General features: G+C 36.9%; 1 protein-coding gene across 2 annotated transcripts in view; it reads right to left on the bottom strand.

The window, feature by feature from the left end:
* Nucleotides 1-15,391, bottom strand: part of ASCC3 (activating signal cointegrator 1 complex subunit 3) — a 253,509-nt gene that overhangs the window by 225,586 nt on the left and 12,532 nt on the right. For both annotated transcript variants that reach the window (XM_079780725.1, XM_079780724.1), the window contains exon 4: nucleotides 5,284-5,843. In XM_079780725.1, the coding sequence (XP_079636851.1) occupies nucleotides 5,284-5,843 (560 nt within the window). The remainder of the gene's footprint in view (nucleotides 1-5,283; nucleotides 5,844-15,391) is intronic.

Raw genomic sequence — 15,391 nt, 5'->3', positions numbered from 1 at the left:
TCGAGGCCAGATCCGCGGCCGCTGAGGGGGCCTGCGCGGACACCCAGCTGCGCCTCTCAACGGCAGGGTAGCCAGGTGTCCGCGGCAGCCCCCCTCAGCGGCCGTTGAGAGGCGCAGGGGGTGGGAGTCCCGCCCCCTGCGCCTCTCAACAGCAGGGTAGCCCCCCTCAGCAGCCATGGACCATCAAAAGCGTGGGAGCTGGGTGCCTGTCCGCTCAGGCACCCAGCTCCCCGCAATCAAAAGCAAAAGTGTGGCAGCTGGATGCCTTTCCGCTCAAGCACCAGGCCTTTCAGAAGCCTCCGCTACGCTGGAGGCTTCTGAAAGGCCTGGTGCACCAGCGATCGAAAGTGAAAGCGTGGCAGCTGGATGCCTGTCCGCTCAGACACCAGGCCTTTCAGAAGCCTCCAGCGCGGCGGAGGCTTCTGAAAGGCCTGGTGCACCAGCAGACAGGCACCCAACTCCCCGCGATCAAAAGCAAAAGCGTGGCAGCGCCGCGCTGGAGGCTTCTGAAAGGCCTGGTGCACTAGCCAACAGGCACCCAGCTCCCCGTGATCAAAAGCAAAAGCGTGTAGGGGACCCTACACGTGCATGATTCAATCATGCACTGGGCCTCTAGTAGAATGAATAAATAAATGAATGAATGCCAAAAGAGAAGACTAAGACAAAATGTATAAATCTGGCAAAATGTCTTACTCTTTGAGCAACCATTCCAATTAAGAGCAAAATATTTTGGAATCTATTATTGCCACAAATTGGAAATAGCAAGTAATTTTTAATCCTCATTTTGAGTTTAACTTAACATATTAATAATATATTTACCTTTCCCCCATATCTTAAATAAGTCATCAAAATCCAACTCTCTACAAATTCCAACAAAATAATCAGTCAGCAAATACAACTAAACCTTCAATAAAAGATCTCATTACTTACCCAAAGTACTCCTTATATTTAACAAACTTCGAAAATTAAAAAGGTTTACCAAGCTGAGAGCTGTCCTCCACCTTCTACCCTGAGGTCCTAGTGATAATCCTTGAACCATCCGTCTTACACTTACAGCTCTTCAAATATCATGTCCATTCTCCTATCCCACCATAGCTTTCTCTTGGAAAGTATAACCAAATACATTTTTTTTCAGTTCCTCATCCTAAGACGTTATTTCCATTTCCTTTACCAACCAACCCGATCACTCTCCTCTAGACCTTCAGCAGGATTCTAGCTCCCTTAAAGTGTGGTTACCAGGTGCAGACTGAAGAGTTAAACCGAATTATCATCACCCATGTATAAGGTTACTTTTTTAATAATAAAATTTTATTATTTGGTAGATATATAACACTATTTACAATAGGTAATACGTATGGAATAGTTGTACTTACCATCTGTTAGGCCCTATTCTAAGAGCTTCAAGAGCTAGAGGCCCGGTGCACGAATTTGTGCATGGGTAGGGTCCCTCAGCCTGGCTGGCAATCAAGGCCTATCTGGGGGCCTGCCAGCCGGGACGGGGGGGGGGGGGGGGGAGTGGGGTAGTGAGGTGGAGCCGCGGGAGGTTGACTGGCTTGCCCCCCAATCAGGGCCTATGGGGGGGTCCTGCCGGCTCGGGGGAGGGACCACGGGAGGTTGGCCTGCCAGCCCCCCTAATTGGGGCCCGGGGGGAGGGACCACGAGAGGTTGGTCGGGTGGGAGGAGAGGGGGAAGGGGCCACGGGAGGTTGGTGGGCCAGCAGGGGGGGCGGGGCCACAGGATATTGGCTGTGGGAGTTCACTGACCACCAGGGGGCAGCTCCTGTGTTCAACGTCGGCCCCCTGGTGGTCAGTGCGTGTCATAGCAACTGGTCGACCAGTCGTTTGGTTTTAATGGTCACTTAGCTTTTATATATATAGATTACATCATGCCATATATTCACAGCCAATCTATATGATAGCCAATCACTTTTTCATGTTAACAAGTTAGAAAACTGCAGCTTAGAAAAGTGGTTAATCTTTGTTAAATTACCTTTTTGTCTCCCAAGTCCAATGGTTGATAAATAGCAGAGCTCGGATTCATACACATATCTAACTTCAAAGTCCATGCTTTAACTACTTTAATATGTAGTTCCCATGGCTGACTCACACAGAATTTATTTTTTATATATACAGCTGCTAAACCAGATCTGTCTTTCTGGAATTCCCAGTACTTCTGGTTACAAGTATATGAACTTGTATTTATCTATTTTATCATGTCATATTCAGCCCATCAATTTAACAATTAGAGCAATAAAATGGGGGAAAAGCAACATACAGGTAAGATAAATAACAAATATGGTTAGGCTTTCCCCAACATAAATTATAAAACTTAAGAGACCTGTTAATATCAAGTGCAATACTTAGTCACCTTGACCTTTCCTAAATGTTATGTTCAGCTACAAGTAGAGCAAATAATTCTTGCAGCCAACGAGGCTGCAAGGGCCGAGCCCCTTGCACAAATTTCATGCATCAGGCCTCTAGTTATATAATAGAATATTGTCTTAAAAATATGTATATAAGTGACCAAAAAAACATTCTAAATTGCATATACTGTATAACCCATTTTTAAAGTATTAATATTTTAAAATATATATACTCCAAAAGATGACTTAGTTCCTTTAAACTGTGTGTTCTAAATATTTTATAATGATATATTTTTTAAAATTAGAAAAATAAGCAAACTTGTGCTAAAAATAAGTGGTATTATATGGCACAAAAAAACTTTGTTTTCCACCACAACACTGAGAAGAGAAAAAAAAGAGAGAGAGAAACAATGATTGGATTAAAATAAAAATGATGGCTGACACGGTAGCCATAAACTGAAAAAATTAGAGGAATATGAGAGATATGCAGCAAAAGCACAAAAAGAATGAACATATTGACAAATATGATTCAAAACCTATAATAATCGGGTCTTTAAGGTTAAATCTCTAAAAAAGAATCTAGGCATACAAAACTGGGAGAAATAACAAAGAGAGTCCTTTTATCAAATGTATGAAGCAAGGAAATGAAATCAGGACATGTTCTTTCCTTGGGGAAGACAAGAGAAGCAGTCCATTCTCACTTTGCTTGCATCTTCTCCTACACAGAATATGAGCTTACAACAGGAAAGAGCATATCATAAACACTGAATGCTACCTATGGTAAGGGGAAAAGTAGTAATGAATAACCTAGCCTCTTCAAATAAGTTCAGATATTCACACCCTGATGCATCATATTCCAAGGTTTAGGAACTGCTCCCAGATTTGACTTCAGAATCCCTGTTATCTATGAGAAACAATGAAGAAAAACAGAAATGCTAAAGGTAACCCCTCCCCCAATTTAAAAAAGGAAAAAGAACTAGATATAAGTAGTAGACTGTGAAAACTACTTAACTTACTTAAATGTAAGCTTAACATCAACACAGGGCAATGTAATAGAGCAAAGAACAGAACTCACCAAGTGTCATGAGAAAATGCAGTGGACCCTTGAACAGCATGGGTTTGAGAACTGTGAGTCTACTTATATACTTTTTTTTTTCAATAAATACCGTAAACGTATTTTTTCTTCCTTATGATTTTAACTTTTTTTCTCTAGTTTAGTTTATTATGAGAATACAGTATAGACTAGACATAACATACAAAATATGTATGTGATAATCAACTGTTTATGTTATTGGTAAGGCTTCCAATCAACAGTAGGATATTAGTAGTTAATTTGGGGGGGGGGTGTCAAAAGTTATAATACAGATTTTGGACTGCATGGGGGAATCAGCAGGGTTGTAAACCCCTGCATTGTTCAAGTGTCAAACTAATCACAATACTTTTTCCTATGAAATTATTAGGTTAGTTGTTCTTAGATTGGCAAAGCAACTGAAAGTTTGATATCTTTGAAGTCAAGATGGTGAAAAGCATTCTACATGTCAGTACTGTTAGGTCTATGGAGCGCTAGCACTGAACAATTGCATCCAAATACAAAGACTAAGAACAAAAAAATATAACTTCCATCATATGCCATAGGATGCCTTTTTAAAAAAGAAACTCTTCCTTAAATTAGTACACCTTATTATATGGATATCACCATTTGGATAGTATACTAGACATACAAATACTATGCGTGGAAAAATTCTACAATACTAAACATTCTCTAAGTTTTAAAATATAATTTTACCAAATGGCAGATTATCTATTCAGACTTAGGGTTAGGGAAAGGGCTCTTCTAATTATTTGGTGGAATGAATATAGAAAAAGCAGCACATATATCATCCTCATAGCTGAAAGGACACTATTTTAATTGAACCTGGTTGATGTTAGTATCCTCCTTATTGTTTAGCAGTACTAAGACTACCAAGACTACTAGTAAAAATGTATAATACTTGCCCGGCTGGTGTGGCTTGGTGGTTGACTGGTTCAATTCCCAGTCAGGGCACATGCCTGGGTTTTGAGCTCAATCCCCAATAGGGGGCATGCAGGAGGCAGCCGATCGATGATGTTTCTCTCTCATCAATGTTTCTATCTCTCTATCCCTCTCCCTTCTTCTCTCTCTAAAAATCAATTAAAAAAACATATTTAAAAAAAAACAATGTATAACACTTAATAGGAGAACCTTTTCATAAAACATTAATGTTAATCATTCTACACATTATTTTAAATACTCTATTCTAAGTACCAAAAACATCACTATACTCTTCTGACCAAACTGCAGTATACACATTAAATCAGTGGTTTTCCAAGTGTAGTCTAAATCTCCAAGATCCTTTCAGGAAGCCATGAGGTCAAAATTATTTTCATAATATAACTAAAATATTATTTGCCTCTTTAGTTTTCATCCTTCCATACGTATAAGGTGAGTATAATCTTCCATGGAGTATAAATTAGATTTAGTATTATTTTAAATGATTTTGTAAACAATTATTTAAGCATTTACTATATAAAAATTTGTTTTTAATTTATAACACAATATCAATAGAGTATACAAACAACATAAAGAAAAACTCTATCAGGTGCTCAGTAATTTGTAAAAGTGTAAAGAAGTTTTGAGAACAAAAAATCTGAAAATCACTATATTAAATCATACTAATTATTCTATATCAAAATTTCAAAAGATTCTGGAAACATTTATAATGCAAGTAAGTATCAAAAAGTATAGTCTTCCCTCAGATGGCAACCTAATCAAATAATTCCCACTGAAGCACAATATTAAGAAGTACTTTTTTTTTTTTTTTTGCTTACCACCCATGTTTAAAAAAGCTATTTCATATAAGATAGTTCACATTAGTGTAAAACTTCAATAACTTCAACTATACCTCATGCTGAAGTTCATCACCACTTTTAACAGAAGCAAGCATATCATATAAAGTACAGCAAAGATCTTCTATTCTTGTTGCTTCAGCCATTTCATTTAAAGTTGCATTTAAGTACTTCTCAACTTCACACCACAAAAAGGAGTCATTTGTTTTCTCCACAGGTTTGACCTCCGGGGTGGAATGCTCCCGGAAATGTTCATTCAGAAACTTCTTGTAATCTAGGCTTATAGTTTTCTGAGGTTCACCATTTATTGGCAGCTCATCAAAGTAGTCCAAATCATGCATGTCAAATGAAAATGCTAAATTATTACCAAATAAAACTCTATCACCACATTCCTCTTTTGTCATCTGGAAAAGAGGAGCAAGACTGTCTTGATGAAAATGAGAAGTAATCCGACTGGTAGCATTACAAGCTGCAGTGGCAGATGATGATGGAAAGGGACCAAACATCTGTTTGATAGCCTTTGTCTCACTGTGACCAACAGAGTCCTTCAAGTGAAATGTCTTGAAGAGAAATGCAGCCGCATTTTCAATTGCTTCTTTCCCATTTTCCATTCCAACTATTCAAAGATAAAAGAAACAGTATTAGCTCAAGTGAATCATAGGTCAAGTAACCATTTTAAAAAAAACTAATAATAATATTTTTCTGGGTAAATCCAGCAGTAAAAACATACTGGTAAAAATAAACCAATTTAAGAGCAGAAAAGCTCCTTTTAAGTGCATTCCCAAATTTTCAAAGAACTGTACTAGGTAAGCAAATCATTGTCAGTAATTATTCTATATCTACACAGAGAAATTAATAACACTTTACCTCTCTTTAAAACTTATTTAAAACCAAATTTTAAAAACTGATTTGATGAGTAATGGTATAATTCATTCTTTATTATGGCCAAGTAATATGCCATTTTTTAAATCATATTGATGGGCACTTTTCCATTATCTTTTCTATTGAAATAAAGCTGCAATGAACATAGGAATGCATATATCTTTTCAAATTAAGTGTTTGGATTTCTTCAGAGTAAACTAAAACTTCTTTAAGAAAAAAATAAATTCATGTGATTCATGTGAATCAAAATCCTTTGCTCAAAACTATCCACAGTTGGCTTAATCATTGTGATTTAAAAATACTTCTAGGATAGAATAATACTCAGGAAAGAGAGATTTTAACAAAATCTTGCTTGGTAAGGAAATATCACAAGAAAGTGTTTTCCTTTTATCACAAGCTACTATAAGTCAGAAACGTAATTGGATAAGGTTAACTTTTAAAATGAAATTAATGTGGTTCTCCACTGAGGTTTTAGAAAAATGTTATTCAAAGAAGATTGAGGAATAAATACCTCAACTCAGAAATGTCTGATTATAAACTATTTTTAGTAATTTAGTAATGATTTCTATGAATTTTATTTATTATAAGATGGAAAATGTCAGATTTACATAGCCTTTTAGAGCCACATCTCAGCACTCTATAGTCTGAAAATACTTTTGAGGACGATAATTCTAAGAATGACATAATTATTAGAAAATATAAAAAATGTTTGAAATTAATATTTATTTACTATATCGTATGCTAATTTGCTTATATAAATAGAATGAAACAATATTTCCTTAGACCGTCCGTTGGTTCTCAAATAAAATGGCCAGTGTGGCTTGGTTGGTTGAAACATTGTTCCATACACCAAAAGGTAGCAGATTCGATCCCCAGTTGGGGCACATAAGGGAGAAACAGATCAATGTTTCTCCCACATTGATGTTTCTCTTTCTCTCTCCCTTCCTCTCTTTCTGAAATCCATGCATGTCCAAGGTGAGGATTAAAAAACAACAACACAAAAACAAAACAAAAAACTCAAATTGTGCATCAGAATCACCAGGGTTCTTGTTTAAAACCTAGACTGTGGGTCTTCTGTCTCCGAGTTTCAGATTCACACCACCTGAGACCGGGCCTGAGAATGTGCATCTCTAACAAATTCCCACTGGCTTAGAATTTAAAATATGGTAATTATTAATCCAAATTAAGAAAAAGAAAACACATCTCCATTGTATCTCTTTCTATATCCTGCTAAAATTGTAATCTTAGTTGGATAATGCTTCTTCACAAATGTTAATACCCTTGCCTAATTACTAACTCTCCTGCACAACCTGCTCCACATCTCAGAGTTGGGCTGCTGAGAATGGACAAGTGTTCACACCACAAAGTAATTTCTCAAAAGTGAATCTCTGCACCGCGCTAGTCAGGAGTCCGGAAATTCCAATTTTTGAGAAGCACTAGCAAATATTATTTGTTGCTACTGTTTACGATCTAACAAAGAAACCAAAGTACTGCAATCTGAACACAATTTCTCCGGAGTGCTACTAGTAAAGCACGCGAGATCGTCCCTCCATGCAGCCCCGCGACCACACGCCAGGCAGCCCCCCGCCCGCAGTGACACGCGGACAAGCGTCCCAGCGCTCCGCCAGCAGGTGATGACGTAGATGCCACGCCCCGGCTGCTGCCAGCAGACCCGGATGAGCAGCCAGCCCGGGATAGGTGCAGGGAACTTGGCCCAGTCAGGGCAGTGACAAAGGATCACCCTAATATGGTAGTACAGCCCACCTGTGATGCCAGCACTTAGATCCTTTGGTGACTGGAAATAGAATGGGTGCTTGTAAAACAGAAAAAAAAAATCTTAATAAATGCAATTAGACCACCTCCCCTCAACAATCAGAAGGGAATTAGAAGCGAAGCCGAAGTGTTTCTGCACGTCTCCATCCGCTGGCTGAACCAGCACCCCTTTGCAGTCACACCGAAAGAACGAGGGGCGGGCGGGGAAGGCTTGGAAAATGAGAGCGGTGCGCTTCTAGAGTGGAAATTTGTAATAGGTAGTCATGTACTTGTGTTCTTACACTATAGCCAAAATTAAACGTGTTGGATTAACTGAGGATCTTGTTTACAAGCAACCTATTTTTTGTTCATTTCCCTTTATATTTTATGTAGAATTTAGTAGAAAGTGAATCTTTTAAGTGATTATTCAGCTGAAGCTTTTTTTTCAGTTAACATTCACTCCCAATTCAAGAAGTGTTTGTTTCACACCACTGACTGTGCTAGTCTTCCTGAGAAGAATAGGAATTTTACGTGTAGTTTTATCATCAAGATAAAACCTCAGTAAAGAAAATAAACTAAATAAGTTTGAATGAAACTTATGACCTCCAAACCTTACTTAAGGAAGCTACTTTCGATATCTAACCACTTGAAAATCTAGTTTTCTATCCATAAAACATTGAACAAGATAGACTGTAAACCAGAAAACTGGCTTTATACACCTAGCACTTTAACTGCAATGCATTTAAAGAGATACACATTAAAAGGTCATGAGAAAACTTTTTACTAATAAATACTTGCCCTGCCCACTTCAGAGTTATATTGAGAGCAAATGAGATGTACTAGTATGTGAAATGTATTGTAAACTAAAGATATAATTGGTAACTGATTACTGTAGCATTATTATAAATTTCTAAAATTCCTCAACACACAATTTACTTTTATATTTTCCTTTGATTGCAAAATACTAAGAATTAAAGAGTTGTAAATTGTAACTTTTTAAATAGCTCACTCTAATAGTTGAGAAGTTCCTTATAAGGAATGAGTAGGACATTTTAATCAAGTAAAAATATCCATCAACTGTTTGCATCCTTAATTGCTAAATATCCAATTTAAAAGTTTTCAACAAATGAATTCCTTAACCAGTTAAATTTTCACTGTTCTGCATTATACCATTTTTCAAATAATCACCAAATTATCAAAAAAACTAATAGAGGTAAGCATTTACAATATGGCTTTTGGGGGGATAAACTGAACAATTTATGTGATATAAATTTAAAATTGGCTAAGTAATTGGCTAATATAATTTAAAATAATGAGCTCCATTTATTTTTTAGTGTAAGTCTTGTACATCAAAAATCCTCCAGGAAAACCTTGCATTAAATAGGCAAAGTATTCAAGAAATGTTCAATACAGTAATTTGAAGAAACTGCTTAGATGTTAAGATTATTCCTGCACTTTAATAGAAATTACCTACTGCCTTCAGGGCGAGCAAATAATGAAAGGGAAGCAGAGAGAAACATATCTGGCAGAGAAAAGGATTAGTAGTAGTACAAGAGATTAAAGAGAAGCCAAGACAATTCACAGTTTTTCAGAGTTAGTCATTTAATTGTACATATATTCATTACAAAATGTGGATACTCATCTTACAGTGTAGACTTTAAGTCGGCATCCAGCTGCTTTGTTACCATTTCTAGTACTATAAAATCCTGCATCAAATTACAACTTGACTTTCCAAGCAACCAAAGAGCTAACAAAAAAGTTTTAATTTCATATATAAGCTTTCGTTATTATTGGCATTGCTAAGGAAATAAACTACCTTTGAACAAATCACATAGCTCACTGAGATTTAATTGGCATTAAAAAAAAATTTAACAACCAAGGAAAAAGCATTATATAAAAAGATGATACAAAGTATACATGTCAGTGCAGCATCCATTTATAAAACGTATAGTTATAGCCTTGACAGTACCATAAAGAAAATTAATTACAATCTTTAACTACAAATAGAGATACAAAAATGCCTCTACTGAGGAATGCAGTGTAAATTTTCTTATGCTAAGGAATCATAATAATTTGTAAATGAAGAATAATATATTAATAAACTAAAGCAAATTATGAAGAGTTGATCTTATTTCCAACACTTGCCACTGCTACAATAGCCATTCAATTTACAGCTGTTTTGTCATATCCCCACATAATCTGAACTGCCTGTTTATACAGCCAATATATTTGCAAAGTCATCTATGATTTTCATTAAGTTATTCAGCTTTTTTGTTTTGTCATTTTTCTTGTGATATAGACATTTATAAACAACTCTGTCCCTGAAACAAACACAATCTAATTCTCTCCCAAGTTCCTTCTTTATGAATTCCTTCCTGACTAACCCAAGAGTTCCTCCCCTTTTTGTACAACATCATCACTAGGCACATCTATCACAGCCACATAGATAAGCTATTTGTCTATCAATGGCTACTGGTACATCTAGACTATAATAAAATTATTCACTGACAGCCATTTACCAAGCTGTACTCTAGGCACTTTGTAGTATTGCTTCACATCACACCAAAAATACAAAGAAGTACTTATCACCATCCTATATAATGAAGAGGTAATATGCAAAGTGACCCTCACACCCTCACACAAGATGGCCATCCCATTGTGGTCAAAGATGGCTTGCAGGGGAGGGCAGTTGGGGGGGACCAGGCCTGCAGGGGAGGGCAGTTGAGGGCGACCGGGCTTGCAGGGGAGGGCAGTTGTGGGCAATCAGGCCGGCAGGGGAGCAGTTAGGTGTCGATCAGGCTGGCAGGGGAATGGTTATGGGGTGATCAAGCTGGCAGGGAGGTAAGCGGTTGGGAGCCAGCAGTCCCAGATTGTGAGAGGGATGTCCGAGGGGTCCCAGATTGGAGAGGGTGCAGGCTGGGCTGAGGGATACCCCTTCCCCCAGTGCACGAATTTCATGCACCGGGCTTCTAGTATTATATATTAGAAAACTGGATTAGTGATATTAGGTACTCACTAGTAAATGACAGAACTAAATGTGTACCACGTATATTAACTGATAACTTGAAATTATCCTATGCTATAAGAAAATAATTTTATGAAAACTTAAAGCTGAAAATGAAATAAAGATGGTACAAAAATACAGTTGCAAATATTCTAAACATTAGCTTATTGTATCTATCCATATATCTAAAAATACAGTATAAGTAACTATAGTTTATTACAGGAATGCAAAGGTAATTCAATTGTTAGAAAATCTAGCAACATAATCTACTCTCAAAAAATTTAAGTAGGAAACATCTAGTGCAGAGATATGATGGCTAGAAGTCGCACAGACATTGTGAGCAAAGGCAACAGACATGAAAGAAAGGCCAAGCCATTAGCAGTCTTGTGCCCAATCAAGGATAGTACATTACATTTAATTATTATATGCTTGTAACCTCCTTTAATCTACAATACCATCATATCATTTTAAATGATATTATATGAAATTCCCTATAAAGCCATTGAGGCAAATATAGATTTCTTAGTGTGAAGGTTTTTAATTACAGATTCAATTTCTTTAACAGTCAAATATTCAGATTTTCTATTTCCTCCTTTGTCTATTTTAGTCATTTTTGTCATCTTTGTCCTCTGAATCTGTCAAGAGCTCTGCTCATCTTCTCATCCTCCCTTTTCATCTGGCCTCCTCCTCTGGAATAGACAGTCAATTTCAGATAAAAGTGGCCCAAATGCCAGAATCAGATTTTCTAGGTTTATTTATGCTGTCAGATCTTGGCCCCATAATTTTTTATTGCTTCGGAAGTACTATGATGCAGTCAAACTGTTTTCTATTTTACAGTTTTTCTAATTATTCTCAGCAGAGAGCTATTCCAAATTATTTCGTCTGCCAGTTTATGTCAAGTGGAACGTTGAACTTTTCTGTAATCTACAATTTTCAAGATAGTTGTTTTTTACAAATACTAATGAAAAACCTCCTGCTTCACTCTATACACAACAGGCCTTTATTATTTACTAGAAGCCTGGTGCACGAAATTCGTGCACTCGGGGGGTTCGTCAGCCAGGCCTCCTGTGCCCTCTCGCAGTCTGGGAACCCTCGGGGGTTGTCTGACTGATGGCTTAGGCCCGCTCCCTGTGGGGAGCGGGCCTAAGCGGGCAGTTGGACAACCTTAGCACTGCTGAGGAGGCAGGAGAGGCTCCTGCCACTGCTGTTGTGCTCGCCAGCCATGAGCCTGGCTTCTGGCTGAGCAGCGCTCCCCCTCTGGGAGCACACTGACCACCAGGGGGCAGCTCCCACTTTGAAGGTCTGTCCCCTGGTCAGTGCACATCATAGCGACCGGTCATTCCACCATTCGGTTGATTTGCATATTAGCCTTTTATTACATAGGATATGCATACCCTTATTTCCATAGACAGAATTGTCAGATCCTACTAATATCTATATATACCTCCTTCTGCAGTCATCGCTTTATAAAATGTTTCCATACTCAGTTCGGATTCCTCACTTTTTATAGTAAAATCTTATTTCCTCAATAACTTGAAAAACATAATAGATTCCCAAATTCCCTAAACCACATTCTATAAATCAGTCATATCCAACCTACCTTTTGATTTGTACTTTTCTTAAAGACAAGACTATTAAAGGTAAAATGCATAAAAACATCAAAGCCCAAATAAAACAGAGGTTATAAACTAGAGAAGACAAAACAAGTAGGTCTGTGTATAGCAAAATAATATAAATACTTAAAAAAAAACTAGTTCAGTTATGGCTGAGTCCTGTTCTGTATCCAGATCAGAGTAAAATCATTAGATCACCCTGTTCCGGCCTTGAGAGAGAAATTCAATTATAGAGCTGATTAAGGAACTCTCAGGTTCTTCCGCTGACTTCCCACCATTTTTTACCCCCATTCTAGTTTCTATCTATGCTGTGAAAATCTTAAAACTCCAATGATAAAATAGTGGAAAATCAACCTTCTATAATAATTTAAAACTCTAAGTAATAGAGATACATGCCTAGTACATGATGGATTTTACTGCCACTCTCAATCTTAACCTCTTTATTTTCAAAAGTATTTTTACTTGAAGCACATAAAATGTATTGACAAAGTTTCATTGCGCACAGAAGATAGGCTAATATGACTATGTTTCTCCTTCAAAATCCACAGAGGAGACAGCTATGTCTACAATGAGTATTTGGATAAACTAAGATTAAGGGCCCAGAATATTATTTCCTAAAGGAAAGGACTGGTGTAAACAATTCTCAAATAATGATAAAGTGCTCTAAAACAGTATGGAATGGATGATAATCTAATGGAACACTATCTACTAAGACTACAAAGGAATAACAGGACATAAATGAAGCCTAAGCTATTTCTTCAAAGATGAGAAGCATTTCCCCAGAAGAACACAATGGGGAAAGTTACTGTAATATATACATAACAGGGAAGAAAAACAACCTAAGCACTGTTCAGGAAATTAAAATAGTACACATTGCATATGTTAGGAGCAAAGCTTGCATGTAATAGAATGGCAAAGAGATGAAAAGGTACATTGTTTCAACTCATACAGAAGCTTTTCTAATGTCCATTCTAAGGAATTTGGTCTAAAGAGTAAGCTGGGAATAAACATGAGCTTTGCATGCTTTTTACAAATATCACTCTAGTCACATTACAGTAGGAGAATAAGGAAATAAGGCTGAGGAAATAGGCTAATAAAGTAGTTCAAACATCAGATGGTAAAAGCTTAAACCAGGGCAATGGTAAGTATGTAGAGAAAGTGAATTTAAGAGTAGCTGAAAAGTAGCCGAAGCCGGTTTGGCTCAGTGGATAGAGCATCGGTCTGTGGACTGAAGGGTCCCAGGTTCGATTCCAGTCAAGGGCATGTACCTTGGTTGCGGGCACATCCCCGGTAGGGGGTGTGCAGGAGGCAGCTGGTCGATGTTTCTCTCTCATCGATGTTTCTAGCTCTCTATCCCTCTCCCTACCTCTCTGTGGAAAACCAATAAAATATATTTAAAAAAAAAAAAGAGTAGCTGAAAAGTAGACTTGACAGGACTTGACCTCTGACTATAAGCAAAGTAAAGAATCTAGGATTTCCATCATGTTTCTATGTTAAAATTTGGGCTCAGGCCTAACTTCACCACAAATCAACTATGGGATTCACTTAACCTTTATGAGCCCTGTTTCTTCACATACAAAATGAAGGGATTGGACAACATGTTCCCTGATATCCCGACCAGCTTAAAATACCTATTACTCTAACTAGTCGATGTACATGTTCTTAAACAAGTACCTCAGATTATTATATCACACTCAATTGAAATATAAATGATTGTTCTTTATTCTCTTGCTCTCTTTTTAATGCAATCACAACAAAAATACATGTGCTAAAAGAGAGATATAAGAGAAATCACGAAGACACATTTACCATGAGACTAACCTTTTCAAAGCTGCCAGTTTTAATTACATTTCCAGTATCAGCAGTATTTTCATATCCTGGCCTTGGACTACAAGGAACGTAAAGAATCTAGGATTTCAGAAAGAGTAGTTGACTACTAGTCAACTATTAGTTTCACTAAAGCTAAGTTACTCAACTTAAACATAGCATTAAAAAGTATATATAACAGAGCATTTACCTAAGTCCAACCCTAAGATTTCATCTGTCATGAAAATATTCTTCTGAAACATTACATTTCAAAATAATCAATTTCTAAAACATATCAGTCAATAGATTAGTTCCTGAGTATGAATCAGATGTTTGACCAACAGGCAAAACTCCTAGGATTACATTTAATGACTGGTATTTAAAACAATGATTTTTGACTTGTCAGAGACATTTGGGAAGAATCTAAAAGATATTTTTTTTAAATCATAATTTCTACATCATTTATATAAAGAAATAATTTAGTCACGGAACTAAAAAAGCTCAATATTTTAGTACTGAGGCATTTTTATAATGGAACTCCTGAAGAGAAAAAACACTCTACAGTTTTTGAAAAGTATTTTATCAGGCCACCCCCCAGTGGCCCTAACATCTTACAGTGAAGCCCAGAGGGTTAGATCCCATTCAAGGTGATCCACGTAGACTGGAGACTGCTTTTCCCTACTATTTTCCGGTGAACCTAATTGCCTCTATATCCTTAAAATATAAAGTGTAATTCCATGCTAAATTCTATCACAAATTTCTTCAAAATGTGCTCTATTTCACCTAAGGCTTCAGCAAACTCAATTTTTACTAAAGCCCTTGAACTTCAGAAAATCACCTAAATGCAAAAACATACATGACATTCATTTGTACTTTCACAACTTAAAACAATGAGGGTATTAAATTCAATAATATACTATATCACAAACCAATGGTAATTAAATGACATATCAAAGTCAAAATATTTGAATAAATTTAAAGATCTGATGAGCAAAAATAAGAAGCCTTCATCGTGTGTATAAAATATACCACAAATACCATCCAAAGCCAGTGTAGGAAAGAAACCTGCCAACCTAGCATATGGTAAAGTAATGATTTAATTTTCCC

The sequence above is a fragment of the Cnephaeus nilssonii genome (assembly GCF_951640355.1).
Source record: "Cnephaeus nilssonii genome assembly, chromosome: 9".
Classification (NCBI taxonomy): Eukaryota; Metazoa; Chordata; class Mammalia; order Chiroptera; family Vespertilionidae; genus Cnephaeus; species Cnephaeus nilssonii.
The sequence above is the reverse complement of the archived record's forward strand: the minus strand, read 5'-3'. Positions and strand labels throughout refer to the sequence as shown.